The following is a 20,680-nucleotide window of genomic DNA, read 5'->3' as shown; positions in this document are numbered from 1 at the left end:
AGAATGAAAGGCAGAGGAAGGGGAATTCTTTTGCTGCCTGAGCGACACCTCCTTCATCTCCTGCCCCCAGACACCAGTGCCCCTGGTTCTCAGCGATTACGATGACACCAGGCTCTCTGGGGTCTCCAGCTTGTGGATAGCGGAGTCTTGGAATTCCCAGGCTCCGGAACCATGGGAGCGAATCCCCATAATAAATCTTGTCTCATCTAGATCTCTGCATGTCCCTATGGTTCCCCTTCTCCGCAGAACCCAGACCGATACATCCGTGGGACCTGGAGGTCCAGCCATGCCCCAAGTGGTTCAGATGAACTGCAGCCTGGGGTGCACGTGTCCACACAGCCTGGCAACAAAACTGACCCCCTGCTAGCTCCCGGTTTCCTCTCCAGCTGGCGGGAGGCATGCTTTTACCTGGTGGATCTAAAACCTTCTGGCTCCTGGGTGGCTCAGTCGGTTAAGTGTCTGATTCTTGATTTCGGCTCAGGTCATGATCTCACCATTCGTGAGGTCAAGCCCTGTGTCAGGCTCTGTGCTGACCACATGGAACCTGCTGGGGATTCTCTCTCCCCCACTCTCTCTGCCCCTCCCCTGCTTGTGCTCTGTCCCTCTCTCTCTCTCAGAATAAATCAACTTTAAAAAAAGGAAGCACTAAGTCCTTCTGGCTACAGATTCAGCTGTGCGATCCAGCAAATACACCCATTGCTGGCTGGGGTGGGGGCTAGGGCCAGGTCAACCACAGAGACCCCATTCTAACTACCATGAGGGAGTGGTGCAGGTGGTGGGGCTGATACTGGAACAGGCAGACTACTTGCCACCGTCTCACGAGCGGAAGGGGCATCTGAGACCCGCAGATGTTGGGGGCCACTGTCAGTCTAGAGTGGGGAGGCTGTGTGTGCCGGGGCCCCCTGACAGCCTGGTGAAATGGGCCCTGTGTCAGAATGAGGTTTGATCAGTGCCTAGAATAAATGATGCACCATTTCAAAAGGAACAGATCCAGTTACTGAAAGCTGACAAACATCTGGGGCACGTGACTTTACGGGTGGGATTGTATGGACAGGACGCCAGATCCCAAAATGCAGTAAGGGCGGTCAGAACCTTCCAGACCAACCTCCCAGACCCAACACCTGCAGGGGGTCCTGCTGGCTGCATTCCAACTGCACCCCCAGAAAGCCAGGAGTCACGACAGTGAAGGGCCTCATGGAAGGGGCATGGCATGCAGGACTGCTGTGCCTGGTGGCCTCGGTTAGCAGCACCAGGTGCAGCTGACGCCCTCCCTGGCTTCAGTGGTGTGGGAGCAGAAACATTCCCCCTGCTCCTGCAACAGCTACAATGTGACATCAAAGTATCTGAGGTTTCTGTGGCAAGTCCTGTGCGCACTGCTGTTTGGGAGTGACGCCCACATTCAAAAGGGCAGGAGATGCGAAATGTCAAGCAGAGGGTCCTAAGGGTACCCCCCCACCCCCTGTGGTGTCTGCTGAGCAGGGCTGAGAACCAGGCTGGAAACAGCCCTGCCCAGTGGAGCTGGCCTGCCAGGGAGAACCAACCACCCCAGCACAGAAGGGAGCACGGCCCCAGGCCAGGAGCCGTTCCAGTCTGTCTCAGGAATGGCAAGGAGCCTCAGGGGCAGGGCTGGGGTGAGGGTTCAACAGTAGGGGTGCAGGGCAAGGAAGGGCTGGCATAAGATGAGGAATCTGAGGCAGGAGCAGCTATGGGGAGGATGAGGATGTTCAAAGGCCCTGAGGTAACACAGGACTCTCATGTGAGTGGAGCTGCTCTGTGGCCATGACCTTCTGGGATGACCAAAGAGGCAAGAGTCAAGGCCTGGTTGGCTGCAGCCCCGGCCCAGGCCCAGCCCCAGGCCCAGGCCAAGGGGCAGGGCAGCCCTGGAGTTGGGGGGGAAATGAGGTGTGGATGTGAGGGCTGGGCCCACATGGTCAACCTTCAGGCTGCACCAGGAAGGACATGCAGAAGGGTGGGCTCTTGCAGAAGGGTATGGGCGCTCTCCGTACCCACTTGTCTGGATAGGTTTCGGGGTCCTCTCTGGGTCCAGACACAGGCAACACCAGGGCCCCTCTTCGCATGCTGTCCAGAGAACTCTTAGAGGGGATATGCATGTTGCTGTGGAGGAACCCAGGATAAGCAGAGAGCAGCACAGAGGCAGTGAAGCGCCTGTGTCATGAGAGGCAGTGTGGGGTCGGCCGCAGGCTTGCTGGAGGCCAAGCTCCTCAGGCCCCAGTCGCAGCCTCATGACCTGCAGTTGGGCTTAAGCCTCCCTGAGCAGACTCAGCCTGCCGCGAACACTGCCCACTTCTCAGGGGCCGCAAACAGAGCTGTGTGAGGTGCCTGCCAGGCTGGGGGTCCTGGAGGGTGTGAACATCTGCACTCCCCGTCTTTCCTGCTCTTGCCCCTTTGCTCCATCCAGTCCTTGGTCTCTTCCCTGGGGTGGGGGTGGGGTTCCTGTTTAGCATCCTGGCGGCTGACCTGGTCCTGGGTCTGGGAACCCCCAGAGGAGAGGAGCTCGACCCCAAACCCCAGCCAGCTCCCACACCTCAGGTCTGGCTGAAAGTGAGAATGTGGGCTGCAGGACCCTGTAGACAGCTCGCCTTGCCCCCTCCTGGCTGAAGTTGGGCAGGCGCCCTGCTCCATCCATCCATCCCTATCCCCAGACTCCAGGGAGGAGGGTCAGGGAGGCCCCAAGTAACCCTAGGTAACCTCGGGTGAGCAGCTGGGCCTCAGTTTCCCCAGGTAACCACCTGGCACTTCCTCATTCCCTGCCAGGGGCAGGGATCCTTCCCCTGCTGTGCCTGCATGGGGCCCCCATAAATGTGTGGCCTGGCCTGCAGATGGTCCCTTTCCTCAGGAGAGGACACACCAGGTGGATGGAATCAAGAGGGAAAGTGAATGCCTTTACCTAGAGGTGGATACACAGGAATTAATCTTCCTAAAACTGTGCATGTATCTTTCATGCCTATATATTTTTTCACAGCTTAAATTTCAAAGCAAGCTTCAGAAGACGTTTGGTGGGAGATTGGCTCTCTGGGGGTGGGGAGCCAGCACCAGCAGAAGGTTTTGTGTCACTCCCTAGAGATACAGACTCCTGAGGGTAACTTTGCCTGAGCATTTGTGGCATGTTTAGGGCAGGAGAGACCCCCAGACAACCCAAGCAGATCCATGGAGGTCGCATTTGAGCTGGGAGCCTCAGGCAGAGGAGAGAGGATGATAGCACTGGGGGCAGATGCTGCGGTGCAGATCACAGACTGCTTCATCCATAAGGGGTGAGGTCTGGGGGAGGCTGGGACTGCCAGGTGGGACCTGCAAGTCCTGGCTCACAGGGCCATCAGCCTCTCAGAAGACGGGTTTGTCATTGTTTGGGGCTGGAGGGCAGCTGAGGAGGACTGGGGCAGCCCCCCAGCTTGGAGCAGACTGGGGAGGGAGGCAGAGAGGAGCAGGAGGCTGCTCGACAGGCAGCAAAATACCTCATTCCCTTCTCTGACAGGTGATGGCCCTGCTTTGTGCCCTCTACAACATACGGGTCTGGAGAACCCCTCCAACAATCGTAACAACCCTCTCGAGTGGGAGACCCCTCAAACCAGCACGAGGGGCGGGGGGAAGGAGCCCATGTGGCAGAAAGGAGGGGGAACCGGGGTTGGCAGGACGCCAGAGTAAGCTTCCATGTGGGGTCTACAGCCAAGCCCTGAGCCTGGAGACTATGGAGAAGGGAGGCGACTGTCCGCGTCTCCCTTCTGATCCGCCCAAGGTTTCCCGGAGAAGGGGTCTCCACCTTCCAGTTTCCTGGGTCTGGGCTCCTGACCACCCCAGAGCAGCACTGTCCCCTGCTTGGCTTGGTTCCTGCTCAGCCTGTCCAACTGGAAGGCTTCTTCATGTGATCTGCAGCATGCTTCCCCGGGGGCGCTCTTCCGGGCACGCGCGCGGCTGCTTGGGTCACTCCAGGACCCGGACCACCTACTGGTGGCCACCATTACCACACCGGGGGTTGGCGCCCGGGGAAAGGGACCGCAGCCCGCTGCCCGCTGGTCCGCTGGGACCTGCCTGGCCGGGGAGGAAACAGGAACCCTCTCTTGCACCCGGGCGCCGTCTCTCCCGGGGCCGCAATCCCCTCTTCGCCTCAGTCTCCCCATCTACAAAATGGACCGGTGGGTTCTACCTGGCACCTCGCCTAAGAAGCGCGACAGAGGCGCGGACGGACTCCGCCCCGAGTCCGGGAAGCGAGTGCGCAAGCGCAGAGGCGGGAGGGGCGCGGCCCGGGGCGGGGCGGAGTCCTTGTCCCGGCACTCCCGCCCCCAGCCAGGAGTCTGCGCGTGCGTGCTGCAGCAGAGGTGGGCGGGGCCGCGGGCAGACCCGCCTCGTTCCCCAGCGTTCCCCGCGGCAGCAGGCACTGACGTGGCCGCCGTCAGAGCCGCCATCTTGTGGGAGCGAAACCAACGCCTGGCTCGGAGCAGTAGCCTCGCCGCGGCCGCCGAGGGTGAGGCGGCGGGCCGGGGGCCAGGGGCCGGGTGGCGGGCGGCGGGGGCGTGCCAGGGCTACGCACGCACTGCCCACTGCCGCGGCGGAAGGGTGTTGAGGGCTGTGGTGAGGAAGGGCCGGGCGGGGGCCGAGGTGAGGCTGGGGCGGTGAGGCCCGAGGCCGGGCCGGGGACCGGGGGCCGGCGCGGAGGGCCGGACCGGGGGTCGAGTGTGGGGAGGGTGTCGAGTCGAAGCCGAGGTCGAGATTGGGATGAAGATCGAGGCGGGGCGGGCGCAGAGGGCTGGGCTGGGGGTCAAGTTGAGGCCGGGTGGAGGCGGGGGGCGCCGCGACCGGGATCGGGGTCGAGGCGCGGGGGGGGTGGGGCGCGGGCTGCGCCGGGGGCCAGGAGTCCCGGGGACGGAGGCCGGGGCAGGGGTCGGTCGCACCGCGGGGCCCCCGAGCCTCCGCCGTGGTTCTCGCGCCCCCCGGAGCCGCCGGGGTGCACGCCCGGAAGTCCGGCCCAGGCCGCGGGCTCCCCAGGAAGCGGTGCTTCCTGCTCCGCCTGCTCCGCCTCCCGCCTCGGGGTCTCGAGGACCAGGAAACTGGAGCCCGCGGCCCGGGACGCCGCCAAGGTCACGCGACGGCCAGGGTTTGAGCCCAGTTCCTGTTGGCTGGCAGGACGGGGGCGGGGCTGCGGGGCGAGGTCCCGGGGTCTGAGTGCTGGGCACTTGCTGCCAGCGGAGGATCCGGGCGCTCGGCGGGCGCGTCCGCGTCTGTGCGGGGCCCCTTTACCAAAACTTGCTACAAGCCAGGGCCTACTTCCTGGTCGCGGCTGGCGGAGATGAGAACACTCTTCCTTCCTAGTTGGCGCCTGCGGAGTGTACCTGTGGACGGGCCGTCGGGGGCGAGCTGCCTCCGCGGCCCTGCGTTTACTTGTTGCACAGTTGGGGTGGGTCTGGGCGTGGGAGACGGTAGCTTGCTTGTCAGTGCCGAGTCCCGGAGCCGTGCGGCGGCCCGCCCTCCCGTTTTCCCCAGTCACCGAGTAGTTGTGTGCTGGTCGGTCCCGCAGGACTGCAGCAGCCCCCGTGGCGAGAGGAGAGGGTCCCGGAAGTGGGTGCTGCCGCTCGGGTGTCCCGGTAGGCTTGTTTCAGAACTAGTGAGCGAGTGGTCAGCACTCCTCTGTGTGCCCGCCGTCTGCATGGTCCGACCTGCGTTTCCAGCGGTGCGTGCGTGCGTGTGCGTGTGTGCGAGACGCCGGGCCACGTCGTGGCTCCGCTGACACTGGCCAGGTGTGTGCAGTTTTCAGCAGCCACATGAGTGGCCACAAGTGCAAGCGCTGTTCGCAGAGAGGTCTGCATGGAAGGAATGGAGTGTGTGTGTGTGTGTGTGTGTGTGTGTGTGTGTGTGTGTGTGTACGTACCCCAAGTCCGGCCATTTCCGACGCAGAACTGGTCTGGTTGCTGGGATGAGCGCATATGTCTCTGTCTCCAGGAGGCCCCTGGCAGGAGTGTATGTGTATGAGCCCCAAGTCTGGAGGTGTCCAAGCACAGAGCTGGTTTGGTTGCTGGGTGAGTGCACACGTCCCTGTCTTCAGGAGGCCACCTGGCAGGAGTGTGTGTGTATGAACCCCATGTCTGGTCGTGTCCAAGTGCAGAGCTGGTCTGTCATTGCTGGGTGAGCGCACATGTCCCCGTCTCCAGGAGGCCCCTGGCGGAGTGTATGTGTATGAGCCCCAAGTCTGGAGGTGTCCAAGCACAGAGCTGGTTTGGTTGCTGGGTGAGTGCACACGTCCCTGTCTTCAGGAGGCCACCTGGCAGGAGTGTGTGTGTATGAACCCCATGTCTGGTCGTGTCCAAGTGCAGAGCTGGTCTGTCATTGCTGGGTGAGCGCACATGTCCCCGTCTCCAGGAGGCCCCTGGCGGAGTGTATGTGTATGAGCCCCAAGTCTGGTGGTGTCCAAGTGCAGAGCTGGTCCGTGGTTGCTGGGTGAGCGCACAGGTCCCTGTCTCCAGGAAGCCCCCCTGGCAGGAGTGTGTGTGGTTGAGCCCATGTCTGGTCGTGTCCAAGCACAGAGCTGGTTTGGTTGCTGGGAGAGTGCACAGGTTCCTGTCTCCAGGAGGCCCCCTGGCAGGAGTGTGTGTGGTTGAGCACAGAGGTCCCTGTCTCCAGGAGGCCCCCTGGCATGGTCCCTGTCTGCAGACACAAGACTGGAAATGTCTGGCTTGGCGAACGGCTAACTTACGTGCTGAGCAATCAGCTTCTAAGGAAAGTGCAGAAGGGGAAGCTGGTTCTGGCCCCTCATGGTTCTGCTTTGTAGGTCATGTGGTCTGGTTACTTGCCTTGTGTCATGGACAACTCAAGAGGACACTTCCACTGCACTTCCCTGTCCCGTGGGCTCCGGTAAAGTCAGTGTGGGCTATGAGCTGCGGAGGTGATGTCACAGTCACATGGAAACCCCTGTGCTCATTGGAGAGCCTGGAGGCCGGGTCTCAGGGTTCCTAAAATGAGAGAGTTGAGCTGTGCTCTCTGCTCCTCATTGGTGTGGCAGTGTCCAGTCTTTTAGAAGCGATTTTGACCTGGGAGAGGGGTGGCCGGAACCCTGCCTGCTGGCAAAGGACGGCTTTGCCGAGTTTATGAGTGTGTGGGGGAGGGGGGTAATTCCAGGTCATAGTGTAACCGCTCGGGTGTTTGTTCTGGTGATTATTATGCACTCTTGAAAGCATAGGTGTGTGACAGTTATGGCATTGCAGCTTTATGGCTTTGTCACTGTTCAGGAAGGTGGTCCACACTTGGAGGGGTCAGGTGGCCTGATTAGTGGAAAGCAATGTGGCAAGGTTGGCACAAAAGCATCCAAGCTCCTGATTCCTAGGAGTCCCTCAGCAACCCCCACCCCCCACCTCCTCAGCTTCCTTCCAGGAGTTGGAAGCAGTGGCAGAGCTGACTGATGCCGGGACGTGCCACCCTCCACTGGGTCCCCATGGACCCCTATTTCCTGGTATCTGCACACCGTGGCCACCAGAGCTTGGCATCCTGTCATCGGCAGCCCTGACTAAAGTCGGGAAGCAACCACAAAAACATAAAAGGCAGGGAGATGTTACAGATGTGGGAGTGATTCTGTTCAGGAGGCCAACTTTTCTGTATCTCTTGAGGCCACAGAGGTGACCCTTAGTGCGTACCATAAATTACTGGATGCCCAGTTATGATCCACACACGGTTCTAGAAGTTGGAAGTGCATGGTAGATTTGGGAAACACTAACTAGCGTTTAGTCAGAATTTAATAAGCTTTGCTCCTTGAAGGGGTGCCGGAAAGGGTTCTAAGAGGCACTTCATCTGGCAAATACCTGATGCTTTTCGGTTTGTGTTACGTAGGAAATCAGTTTTGTGGGGTCGTACATGGAAGCTAAACAGGAAGCTTGGGGGTTCTGGTTCTCTAAGGTCCTGAAAACTTTACTGTGAAGTGTCAGTGTCCCATCGGTATGACTTCGGCCAGTGGCCAAGGAAACAATTTCAAGATTCCATCTGGTCTTCTTCGTGAAGAGTGGGAATGAAGGGTGAGTTAGACGTGCCAGCGTTTTGATCACTGGATCCAAAACAAAGGCTGTCTCAAACATTGCTGTCAACAGCATTATCCTGTGAATTTTCCTGTCATCTGTAGGTGAGCACGGGGTTCCTAATTAACTGAATCCATTAATTTATACTTAAAATACTGTCTGTTGTGTTGATTTTGGTGGTGAAACTTGGCTGAAGATATTTACAGTTTTCAGTGTTTTTGTCTGTCAAAGTGATGGGAGACTGCCAGTTCCTGGGGAGATGGACGAAAAGGCACTAAGTCCCCGTTGCTGGTACCTGAGGGCAGGTCCCATGCAGTCAACAGTGACTTTCAGTCTTAGTTCCTTCCCTGAAATGTCCAGGACGGTCATATTGCTCCAGTGTGGAGTTCATTGTTGACTGGATGGCTTCTTCCCCACAAACTCATTTTTAGGAGAAGTGTATGTGTAGATGTGTGTGATTAATTTCTGCGCCCTGATAGATGTGCTTTTACAGTTTTTCCTCCTGTCCCTGATGGTCAGTCTCGGATGCCCAGGGAAGTGTGCCTCAGAGGAGGGAACAGGTGGATGTGTGGTGCTGGGGCAGTGAGCAGAATGAGGTGCAGGGTCCTGCGGGTCTGGTAACAGAAAGCCTCTCCCAGGCAGGGGCACGTGGCTGTTTGGAGAACTGTCAGGATCAGGTGAGGAGGGCAGGGGGGCCTGGGGAGACCTGCTGCAGGCCAGTGGTCCTCGTCCCCAGAAAGAGTATGTTCCATGTGCCCTCAGGTCATAAAAAGTCTGATTTCTGGGACACCTGGGTGTCTCGGTTAAGTTTCTGACTTTGGCTCAGGTCATGATCTTGTGGGTTTGTGTGTTCAAGCCCCACGTTAGGCTCTGTGCTGACAGCTCAGAGCCTGGAGCCTGCTTCAGATTCTGTGTCTCCCTCTCTCTCTGCCTCTCTGTCTGTCTCTCTCTCAAGAATAAATAAACATTAAAAAAAAAAAAAGTGATTTCCTACACTCCATCGTGGTTTGTGTACCAAACCACTTTTTCTTTTTTGTACGCAGCTTTGATAGATGTTCTGAATTTTCCAGGAATGCAACTACCTTGTAAATCAAGGGAGATTGCATTCTGTTCTCTGTGGTACCTTCTCAAGAGCTGCCCTTCGTTTCCAGGAGAAAATGGCCTGTGTGGTGGATGCAGCCGCCCTGTGTATGGGAAGTGAGCGTGTGGGTCTGCAGTGGTCCCTGGTCCCTGGTGGGTGGTTCCTCGGAGCTTCCTGTGTGGGGGCTCACACTCGCCAGCAACTCACTGTCCTGTGACTTCCCTGTGATGAGCAGATGGAGCTGCAGGACGGGACATACCCCAGCTGTGCCGGCTGCCAGCTTCCTCTCGGGATGGTGGGGTAGCACTGTGAAGCTCCACGGGCGTGTCGGCTCTGACCCTTGTGAGGACACTTCCTGGCGGGTGGTGTGCAGGCATCTGACTTTGCCTAGTGGGCCCCTGCTGGTGCCAGAGGGGAGATAAGGATACCAGGGCACAGGCAGGTACCGGGGGTGGGGGGGCTGCCTTTCAGAGGGTGAGGCAGGCAGATCTGGGGACGAGGGGGATGGAGAGGAGGTTCTTGGTTAATGTTGGGGGTTTGGTGTTGGTGGAGACCTGTGGGGAGGAGTAGAGATGGGGTCCTGTGGAGGGTGGCACCAGAGTGTGAATGCAGGGTGCTGACCTGGTCCGGCCTAGGGGTCGGTGGGGACCCTCGAGAGGCTTCAGGTGGAGAATGCTGTGATTAGGCATGTGAACCAGAGTCATCCCCCACCCCCCCACCAGGGCTGCCAGAGGTTGCAGACAGGGTCGGAGGAGTGGTTCTCAGAGCTGTCCGGTGCTGGGAGTTCCGGCGGAGGGCCCGCCCCCCCCAAGCTTCCACCAGAAGAGGTGGGGCTGCGGGTTTTTAATTTTGTTCTCAGTAATGGTCCCTCCAAGTCCCTTGAAGACCCAGACCGAGGGTTGAGGATTGGCCCCTGTGCGAGAGAGCTTCAGGACCTCCTGCCACCCTGGGTGGTTTGCAGGAGGGCTTCCTCCTACCTCCCCGTCCTTGGAGGGTGTGGACAGGGGTCTCTGGCCCCTTGGAGTCCATGTGGTAGGAGAAGGTACAGCGACTGGCCGCAGCACGTTTGTGGGGGACCCCACCGAGAGAGATGCCCCTGACAGTCTGTTCACTGTGCACGTGCTGGCACTCCTCACCCTTCTGCCCCACTCGTGTCCTGCTCGCCCTCCGTGTGTGAGTGTGCTGAGCTTGGAGCCAAAGGGCTGCTTCCTGCGGATGGTGGAGTAACAGACTGAGCGGGCACCTCCGTGGAGAAGGTGCTGGGGGTGTGGCCAGGGTGGGGCCCCAGGGTCTCTGGACACATTCCCCTGTGTTCCCCTGCAGCTGGTCCAGGCTTGCACGGATCGGTAAGGTCGGTGGTAGGACCCTTCTCAGGCTGATAGGTGCTGTACAGCTGCCATGGTTTCTCAGATGCTGCTTTGCCTTGTGCTCACAGATTACTTGAATTTCCCCGTTTTCGGCTCAATTTGTTGTGCATTTCAGTGTTGTCGGTTGATGCAAATTTGCTTTTTTGATCTTCAGTTTTTTTCAGTAACAAGTCTTTCAGACTTGACTGCATTTGGGGTCAGAGAGGGTATCTGTGCCCTTAGGTGTAAGCCAGAGTAGAATGGGAGGCCAAGTGTCCGTCCTATGGGCTAGAATACTGTGGGACCTTCATGACTGCAGGAGCCAGAAGTGGAAGGCCTCGTGGCCAGCAACCAATCAGGAATAAGAAAATACTGTGGAGCGGTCCGCGTCTGCCATCAGGACAGATGCAGAGAGCTGAGGGGCTCTTCCACACAGCAGCATCCTGGCCAGGCTCAACTTGTGTGTCTCCTCCTCTCGGGTTGGAGACCATGTGCCACGTGTGTCCAGGGTCCTGCGTGGACCGTGTCTGATCCGTCCTTGTTGTCTAGTTGGAAAGTGTGACACGTGTGTCGAGGGTCCTGCGTGGACTGTGTCTCGTTGGTCCTTGTTGTCTAGTTGGAGACACATGTGACATTTGTATTCATTGGTCTTCTGTAGAAGGGTATTGGTTACATTGGGCTAGCCTACGTAGGATTTTTTTTAATATATATATATTTTTTAACAATTATTTTTGAGAGAGACCGTGAGCGGAGGAGAGACAGACAGGGAGACACAGAATCCGTGGCAGGTTCCAGGCCCTGAGCTATCAGCACAGAGCCCAACGTGGGGCTCGAACCCACAAGCCCTGAGATCATGACCTGAACTGAAGTCAGTGTCAGACAGATGCTCCACCCACCGAGCCGCTCAGCACCCCTTAGGATTTTGCTCCATTGTATACATTTCAGAAGAACAGAAGTTTGGTGAAGTGTTTAGAGAGTAGTTATGTTACAAAACAGTAAGTAAAAGTGTAAGACTGAATAAGGGGGAACTAGGAACCGTAAACATGTTCTTCTGTTCAGTGCCTTGTTTTTTGTAGCTGGTAGTGAGCAGGGTTCGTTGCGTGTGGTTAGACTGTCCCACCGGTGCCTGTTCTGGTGGACAGTGGACAGTGGCCCTTGGGTATTCACATTGCTGTGTTACTGTTGATAGGAGCTGCAAGTGATGAGGAAACTCATTTCTGGGTGTTACATTTCACATAGAATCAGAAGCTGGCAAAGAGCCAGCTAAATTGAATCTCAGTAGTGTTGTGCCCTTGGAGTCAGACCTGCCAGGTCCTGCCCCCACCATCAGCCACCATAGGCTGAGTGTGAAGTGAGGGGTGGGGGTGGGGGCTGGGATCACTGCACAGGGGCCAGCCCTTGGGCCTGACTGGGTCCCGTAAAACACCCTGAAGGTTTGTGCCGGAATGCCCGATGGCAGTCCGTAGGCAGTTCCTCATCAGAACTGGCCTTGGGGTGCTGGTCAGAATGATCTGGTTCTGCAGTGTGTCTTTCATATGGAAAGTTCCTAGTGGTACAGGGTGGGGGCAGGGGGGGTTGGGGAGCTGGGTGAAGGTGGAAGATAGACATGTCCTGGGATGTGGTGGGGGAGGGGGAGCTGAGTGAAGGTGGAAAGAGACATGTCCTGGGACGTGGGGGGCAGTGTGGTGACCCATTGACAGTACTGGATGGTGTTAGAAACCTTGGAAATTCTCACAGGAGAGTAACATGGAACTGTGTGAGGTGGTGGGTGTTAGCTAGAGTTGTGAACACGTAATTACAGGGAGACACCTTGTTGCATACCTGAAACTAATACAAGGTATAGGTCAGTCATAGGAATAAAACTGATGGAAATAGAGATCAGTCCACTTAGGTGCCTTGGGTGTGCCGGGCTGCGTAGTGTCCCCCTCTGGCTGTGTGGATTCCTGTGTGTCAATACTGCGTTAGGGCTTCGTGGTGTATCTGCCTAGCACTAGTACTGGCACGTTCAGTTTTCCTGGTCCACTGGTGTTTACAAACTAGGTACACTAGGTAATATACTCTGCTGTAGAAGAAGCCCTAGGCTACAGAATGACATGTTGTGCTGATGGGCAGGGTGATGGCCTGAGGTTTTATTTGTTTAGCTGAGGCCCTGGAGTCCAAAGCTGGTGTGCAGAAAGCAGTTTGCAAGAGATTACATGTGATCATATGGCCTACAAAAGTAGAGGGCCCCTTTTATTTATGTATGTATTTTTATTTAATTTTTTAAGAGAGCGCGAGCAGGGAAAGGGGCAGAGGGAGACAGAATCTCATGCGGGCTCCACGCTGAGTGTGGACGCCGGGCTCTATCCCATGATCCTGGGATCAAGACCTGAGCTGAATCAAGAGTAGGACGCTCAGTGGATTGAGCCACCCAGGAGACCTGAGGACCCATTTTACACTTAGGATCTATATGTCAGGGATGGATGGGGCTTTGAGTGATTGACAACCTGTGCACATAGGTGGCTGCTGTGTCAGGGATGGATGGGGCTTGAGTGATTGACGACTGGTGCACATAGGGGGCTGCTAGAAAGCAGTTGCTCATTCATGAGACCCTTAAAAAATGGTTCCTAGTGCATATGAGCTCTGGAAAAATCAAAACGAGGGTATGAACTGTGAGGCGGAACATGTTACTGTATGTAAGTTGAGTCCAATAAACTTGACTTGTAAGAAGTGGGGGGGCACCTGGGGGGCTCAGCCAGTTAAGTGTCTGACTTCAGCTCAGGTCATGATCTTACCATTGGTGAGTTTGAGCCCTGTGTCGGGCTCTGTACTGACAGCTCAGAGCCTGGAGCCTGCTTCGGATTCTGTGTTTCCCTCTCTCTCTGCCCATCCCCTGCTCGTGCTCTGTGTCTCTCTTTCTCTCTCTTAAAAAATGAATAAAAAAGGTTAAAAAAATTTAAAAATAAGGCTGAAAGATGAAGAGCTGAGAGGTCACCCAGCTTTTCACTCATGTAGGGAACTCAAACATCTGAGCTCCCCTTTATGCAGGAGGCCGAGTGGTGCATCGTGTCCGCAGTGCAGAATGGAGCCCAAACCCCAATGTGTTTGTCTCCCTGGGTCAAATCAAGCTCCAGGTTGGTGGTTGCCTCTTGGCCATGATGGCAAACTGCTCAGGTCATCTTGGTCTTCGCTGGTAGAGATTCTGCTGAGTCGATGATTTCAGAGAAGGTGACAGACTTTGTTCCTTGCTTACTCTGAAACCTCAAAGGCCTGTCAGAGGAGAGGCTGAGGTTGCAGGCGGAAGTCACAGTAAGTTTTTTCTCTTTGGCAGCTAAACCAGTCATGTTGGATTCATTTATTGGAGCGGAACGGGCGTAAACTCACAAAGCTCCATTTCTTTCTGGCTGGACTGGCTTCCCCACGGAGGCCCCATCGCTGGCCTTGACCCGTAGCCACATAGACCTCTTTATCTGAGAACGTGGGCCGCCAAGGTCTTTGCTTTACTTTGTTTCTGGTCCTAACAGAGGGAAAACTTGTTCCCTCGAGGCTGTGGGGCTGGAGGGAGCCCTTCTGAGAAAATCTGTGTTTTCATTGCTCACTGATGCAGAGGGTCATCATCGTAAACAGGAAAGATGGGTTTTGATTTGAGCTTAAGGGATTCTGGTGTCAGAGGGTGTGACATAGGCCACAGGATGGCTCCGAGGTCCACCTTTCTCCTGAGGTCCACCTTTCTCCTGTGGCAGATCCTCTGTTAGGTCTTGACATTTTGCAAAACAGTAAATGTGCTGGGGTAGGCCAGGAGCCAGCAGGGTCGTGGGCCAGGTGCAGGTGTAGACGCTTCTCGGCTGGGGGAGACCAAGTGCCCGTGTGGTAGTGTCTTGCACCCGAGACTGCACGCTCACCTCGTCAGTCCCCTTGGGGCTCCAGAGTTTGATGTGTTGAAGAACCACAGGGGAAGGACCCAGACCACATTGGTAACGAGGGCTCAGCAGAGCCGAGCAGGCCAGGGGCAGTGTGTGGGCAAGGGGGGACTTGGGGGCTGGTGGCGGCACGCTGCGGGGAGGAGGCTAACAGGCAGTTTTACCCTGAGATGGTCCGCCTGCCCACGTGGGGGCTGGGGAGAGTGCAAGTGACATTTTTACCCCTCGGTCCCCAGGACTCTGTGATCATGGTAAGGACAAGATTACATTAGTGCTAAGACAAGTGGAGATAGCCTGCCCCCTCCTGTCTCCCCGAGATCACCCCTGTCCGTGGCTCCACTGCAATGGCCACATCTCTAGATGAGCGTGCTGATGACACCCCCTTGGGGGTCCGCTTGGACAGTGCGGGCTGGGGGAGGGATCACCTGCTGCAGAGCCAGGTGGGGATGGCATATGTTTCAAGTGATCTCTTGTGTTCATTTTCATCCTCGGGCCTTCTGTACCTGTCATCGGTTTTTCCCTTGCCCTGGGATGGCCAGGCCCCACTGTAAAGCCATGCCTGTGGCATGTTCCCTTCTTGGAGTTCTGCCTTCGTCCTCCACCTCTTTGCAGGGACATGGCCCTTGTTCTGCCCTTCCCCAGCATCGCCACCTTGGCTGAGGGCACTGCTGTGTCACTGGGGTAGAGTGCTGGGACCCTTGGTGTTCTCAGACTGCATCTGTGTCCGTGTCTGTACCCCAGGCTCTTTTCAGGCTAGAGGTTTCTGTGCTCCTGCAGGGTGTCACAGCAGAATCTCCTCCCCACGCTTTCCTGTGTTGTTTTTTGGAGTTTCCATCAGTCAGATGGTAAATTTGTTTGTTTGGTTTAGAATTTCTGTCCTTTCCCCCTCATCCTGCAAGCCTTGGGAGCTGTTTTCAATTCATAGCATAACCGTGGGGAAGGCACAGACTCCCTCAGGGCAGTGTCCCCACCTGGGGGACCCGCATTGATGTTGCAGCACCCAGGGCCCATCCTTTCGTGGGGAGGACAAGTATGGGATGACATGGACCCATCACGTGATGGCTGTCACCACCCTAACAGCCCAGCCCCCCTGTGTCCCGAGTCATCCCTCCCTTCCCTAATCCCCGAAGCCACTGGGGGGATCCTTTTCCTGTCTTCGTGGTTTTCCTTTTCCAGAGAGCTGGGCACTTGGAGTCCCACAGTGCGCAGCCGTCTTGGATTGGCTGCTTCCACTTAGTGACATGTGGTTAAGCCATTTCTCTTTAGCGCTGAGTGATGTCGCTTGGTGTGGATGGACCGCAGTCTCTTCACCCGTCACCTCGTGGAGGACGTCTTGGTTCTTCCAAGTTTGGGTGGTTGTGGGTAAGCTGCCGTAAACATCCGTGTCCAGGATTTTGTGTAAAGGCCCAGAAGCTCGACTGCTGGGTCGCACCGTGCAACAATGTTTGGTTTTTTGAGAAACCACCAAACCCTTCCACGGTGACTGTGTGGTTTCAGGACCCCACCAGCAAGGCAGAGTTCCTGTGACACGCCCCCCCCCCCCCCCCATGCTATGCAGCTTGTGCGGGTGTGGGGGGTTTGGGTCCTTCTCATAGGTGTGTAGTAGGCAGCTGGGTGTTCTCGTTTGCATTTCCTGAAGACATACTGACTTGGAGATTTTTCTCATGCTCATTTGCCATCTGTAGGTCTTCTGTGGGGAGGGGTCTGTTAAGGTCATTGACCCATTTTAAAATTCTTACGTGCAGTTTCAGTCTGCTGGGTATCAAGTTCTAAGTGGTTTTTTTTGGCATTTCTTAGATGGCAGTCCGTGATCAGGCGTGTCTCTTGCAAATATTCTGTCTGGTTGATCTTCCCGTTCTCTTGACCCTTGACCTGGTTGTTCCCGGATTGGGAGTTTGTAGCTTTCACAAAGTTCAGCTCATCAACTCTTCTATTGACCATGCCTTTGGTGTCGTATCTAAAAAGACATCCCCATAGCGAAAGTATCCTTTTTTTTTCCATCACGTGTGCACAGGTTTGTGTGTTTCACCTTGGCCGTCAGGTCTGCTGTGTTCTGACTCCCCATTCTTGTTTTGTGGGCACCGGGTCCCCACCTTGTTGGCTGCAGCCATGTGAGGGTTGGGGGTTCTGTTTGTTTTTTCCTTTGAAATAGTCTTCTCTCTTCCTTCCCCCCAAATTCCTTCTTTTCTTTTGTTCTCTTCCATTGGTGGCTCTTAGAGGGAGACTTGCATGGTTGTTTGCGGTCATCCAGATGCAGGCAGCCGTGGGTCCTGGCTCGGCGGCCTGTGGGTGTCTGTCCTTGTGTGCAGCACAGTGTGCACCCACACCCTCCCGCCTGGACGTGGGTGGCAGAGTTCCTGGGTCTGTTGCTTCTGGAAGGTCCGGCCACATTCTCATTGCTCCCAGAACTTGTCTCCCCCTTTTTCTGTTTGTCTTTGTCACTTGGGCACCTATTCATTAGTGATTTCAACAGCGAGCCGAGTTTGAATGTGTGTGTTTGGTCCATTCTGTGTTCCCAAAGGATTTGTCATCCTCTGTGTATATTAGGAGAATGGGCTGTCTGCAGAAAAGGAAGCGTTACAGTAAAGGTCGTTTTAAATTTTAATTTTTTGAATAGGTAATAGTAGCAATAAACTTTCAAAAATGCACTGAGGCGCGGCATCCAGCCGGCTCATTCACTGGAGCGTGAGACTTTTATCTCAGGGTTGTGAGGCCAGGCCCTACGTTGGGTGTAGAGATGACTTAAAAATAAAATCTTTAACAACAGCAACAAGTGCACAGAAACCAGCTTGAAGGCCTCTGCTGGCATGCCCAGGCCCATGGGAGCGTCAGGTTCACAGTGGGGTGGGTGATTTCCACCCAGTGCTGACTGGACTGGCACAGAACTGACAGGCGTCCTGGCGGTAAAGTGGGTGTGTTGGGTGCTGACCAGGAGTGGGAACGTGTGTGGTCTCAGCTGGTGACACAGGGCAGACCTGTACCCTCTGCAACTCCCGCAGACCATGGAGCTCCTGGCTGCTCCTGGGGGCGGGGGCAGGTGGCCAGGCTTCTTCCTGGCCTTGCGGGCACTCTGTGTAAAGGCTGCCCAGCGCCTGGGTGCTTGGCTTCATAAAGGCAGCCAGCCATAAACATCCAGATTCCCAAACAGTGTGCATTTGAGAAGGTGGCCAGCTCTTCTAGGTGCCTGTTTGGAAATGAAAGTGCCCACCTATGGGGAGGTCAGGCCCGGGTGGCTCCTGTGCCCTGGGGGCTGTGGGATGGAAGACCACTCCCTTGGGCCCAGTGTTTCTGCTCTGAACAAGGGGAGCCTGTGGCAAACGCAGTCCCTGATGCGGCCCATGGGGTCGCTCCCCCTGGTACTTCATGGCCTGTGTGCTGCCCAAGAGCCTAGATGCTGTCTGGCTCCGAATCTGGTCTGTGGGTGAGCGCTAAGCTCTGAGCACGTCACGTTGGTGTGGTTGGTTCTGGCCTGTGTCACTGCCGGGATGGTTGTTTCTGGCCCCTCTTGTTGCATGGTTGAGGAGCTTGCGTCCTGTGAAAGCCACAGCCATTTGGTGAACAGCATTCCCTCTGCGGGTTGTACATCAGTCTCCCTTCTGCTGCTTGGGAACCAGGTGTGGTCAGCTTCCACCCTGTGAGCTGTCAGAGGTCAGACCTGTCCTTCCGCCAGAGCGCCCCTGCGCTGCTGGCCCTGGGCGGCACAGAGACCCAGGGACCCCTGTCTCCACAGGTTTCTCTGGCCAGTGTTGCTCCCCCCAGTCTACAGCATGGGAAATATCTTCGCAAACCTCTTCAAGGGCCTTTTTGGCAAAAAAGAGATGCGCATTCTCATGGTGGGCCTGGATGCTGCAGGGAAGACCACCATCCTGTACAAACTGAAGCTGGGTGAGATTGTGACCACCATTCCCACCATAGGTGAGGAGACCGCGGGCGGGGGGCAGGGGGGTGCAGCAAGGGAAGGGCATGGGCCTCTCACTGCTTGGGGTGGCAGGCTGACTGGGGTCGTGGCCCCCACAGGCTTTAACGTGGAGACAGTGGAGTACAAGAACATCAGCTTCACCGTGTGGGACGTGGGCGGCCAGGACAAGATCCGGCCCCTGTGGCGCCACTACTTCCAGAACACACAAGGTGAGCGGAGGGGCTGTGGCCTGCGGGAGAGGCTGGGGCGCCATTGGCGCCCGTCCTGACGCCCACGGCTCCGCAGGCCTCATCTTCGTGGTGGACAGCAACGACAGAGAGCGCGTGAACGAGGCCCGTGAGGAGCTCATGAGGATGCTGGCGGAGGATGAGCTCAGGGATGCCGTCCTGCTGGTGTTCGCCAACAAGCAGGTATGCGCGCCCGTGGGCCCCGGCCATGCGGGGTGGGAGATGGGAAGGGGTGGTCCCTGCTGCCCACTGACTGGAGGTCGTCGGCCTCTCCCACCACCAGGACCTCCCGAACGCCATGAATGCAGCCGAGATCACGGACAAGCTGGGCCTGCACTCGCTGCGCCACAGGAACTGGTACATTCAGGCCACCTGTGCCACCAGCGGGGACGGGCTCTATGAGGGACTGGACTGGCTGTCCAATCAGCTCCGGAACCAGAAGTGAGCCGTGCCCCCTCCCCCCCACTCCCTCCTTCCACCCTGCTTTACTCTCATGTGGTGTGAGTGCCAGAAGCTGTCTCCATGGTCGGTCACAGTGTGCTTCACCATGCTGTAAATGTGCAGACGCAGCCTGCAGCCGGGTTTTTATTTAATGTAAATAGTTTCTGTTCCCAACGAGGCAGTTTCTGGTACTCCTATGCAATATTACTCAGCTTTTTTTATTGTAAAAAGAATCAGCCCACTGTTCAGTACTGAGAAGGGATTTTAGGCTCACGGGGCCCCCAGGAGTTGCTGTCAGGGCCAGCCTGGCGCTCGCTTCTCCTATGGGCGTTAGGTCTGTGTTGGACTCGATTTTGGTGGTTGGTTTTTAACCCGAACTCAGTGCATTTTTAAAACAGATAAAAACACAAGGCAAGGAGAACACTTGAACACACGGAAGGGAGAAACGTGCCTGGTTAGGTTCTGCGGTAAAGGGCTGGCGTCTGGTCCACCGGTGATCCGTTTCCTGTCGGGAACGTGATGGGGCAGAGCCGGCCATGGTCTATCCTGCATGGTCACGACAGGGTCCCCGTGATTTGCTGTCTCCGGTGGTCCTGCCTCCCCTAGCGTTTGTCCTCGCACCTGTGCCCACATGGCCGCCCAGGGGGGATGGGCTGGGGGCTGCGGCCACCACTCCCAGGGCCCTCAGGGGGACCCCCGGAGCCCCCGTCCACATGTGCTTTCACTCCCTCAGCCTGCAAGGGTCAGGTTTGCCACCGAAACGACGACGTCTACTTTTTTCTTTCGTATTTTGATAAACACTGAAGAAGCTGGAGCCGTTCAACTTTATCTTGGGGAAATCCTCAGAACTGGTTTATTTGGTGTCGTGGAACCTCTTACTGCTTTCAATACACAATTAGTAATCAACTGTTTTGTATACTTGTTTTCAGTTTTCATTTCGACAAACAAGCACTGTAATTATAGCTACTAGAATAAAGTCTCTTAACTAGTTCACGGCTCTCCAATGCTTGGTGCCACTAGCCACAGCTCATCTCTGGGAACAGGAGCAGGGCACCCAGGCCACTGGCTTCGTGGCAGGTGTGGACGTGGCCCAGTACCCTGGCAGTGACTGCCTCATTGGCCTCCCTGCTGGCAGTGCCAGGCCATGATAGGGACAGCAGGGTCACTGCATGGGGACTGGGGGGGGGAGGCTGCTCTAGCCCATATCACCTGGCCTGTTGAGGGGATGGAGGGCAGGAAACCTTGGCCAAGCTCTGTGTTGCTGCCATGTAGGCCATCCTTGAATCCTGAGTGCCCTGACTCCCCAGCCGGCTGGGACTATGGACTGGCTGGAGTCCAGGCTCCCTTGCCCTGGGGATGCCCAGTCTGGCCCTTCCCTCCACTAACAGGTTGAAAAGCCAGGGCCAGGGTTAGACAGACATAATTGTTAGACATAATTTTCAAATCCGAAGCAAAAGATGCATATTTCCTTATTAGGGATCCAGCCTGGGTCCTGTGCTCACTCTTCTGGGTTGTAAGAGGTCCCTTCCCTGCAGAGGAGGGGAGGCCTGGGGGAGGGAGCTAGTGCCCCACTTTGCCCCCCTCTCCAAGGAGTCCAGGGGGCAGGTCCCTTGGCACCTGGAGTGGGGTGGGGGAGACTCCAGGTACAAGTCTTCACTCTCATGATCTACATGTCCAGCCTGTCGCCCAGGGTGAGATGTGACCCAGGTTTCCTGGTACATCTGACATCACTGCCCAGGGACAGGCCCACCAGGG

General features: G+C 56.6%; 1 protein-coding gene across 1 annotated transcript; it reads left to right on the top strand.

Annotated features, from left to right (window-relative positions):
- The first annotated feature begins 4,347 nt into the window (after window positions 1-4,347).
- Window positions 4,348-19,916, top strand: ARF1 (ADP ribosylation factor 1). The gene is made up of 5 exons (XM_047848605.1): window positions 4,348-4,480; window positions 18,069-18,253; window positions 18,356-18,466; window positions 18,543-18,667; window positions 18,768-19,916. The coding sequence occupies exons 2-5, from the start codon at window positions 18,106-18,108 to the stop codon at window positions 18,927-18,929; spliced, it is 546 nt and encodes a 181-aa protein (XP_047704561.1). The 5' UTR covers window positions 4,348-4,480; window positions 18,069-18,105; the 3' UTR covers window positions 18,930-19,916.
- Window positions 19,917-20,680: the final 764 nt, after the last annotated feature.

Source organism: Prionailurus viverrinus, unplaced genomic scaffold (genome assembly GCF_022837055.1).
Source record: "Prionailurus viverrinus isolate Anna unplaced genomic scaffold, UM_Priviv_1.0 scaffold_91, whole genome shotgun sequence".
Taxonomy (NCBI): Eukaryota; Metazoa; Chordata; class Mammalia; order Carnivora; family Felidae; genus Prionailurus; species Prionailurus viverrinus.
Note: the sequence above shows the minus strand (reverse complement) of the source record. Positions and strands in the feature narration are given on the sequence as shown.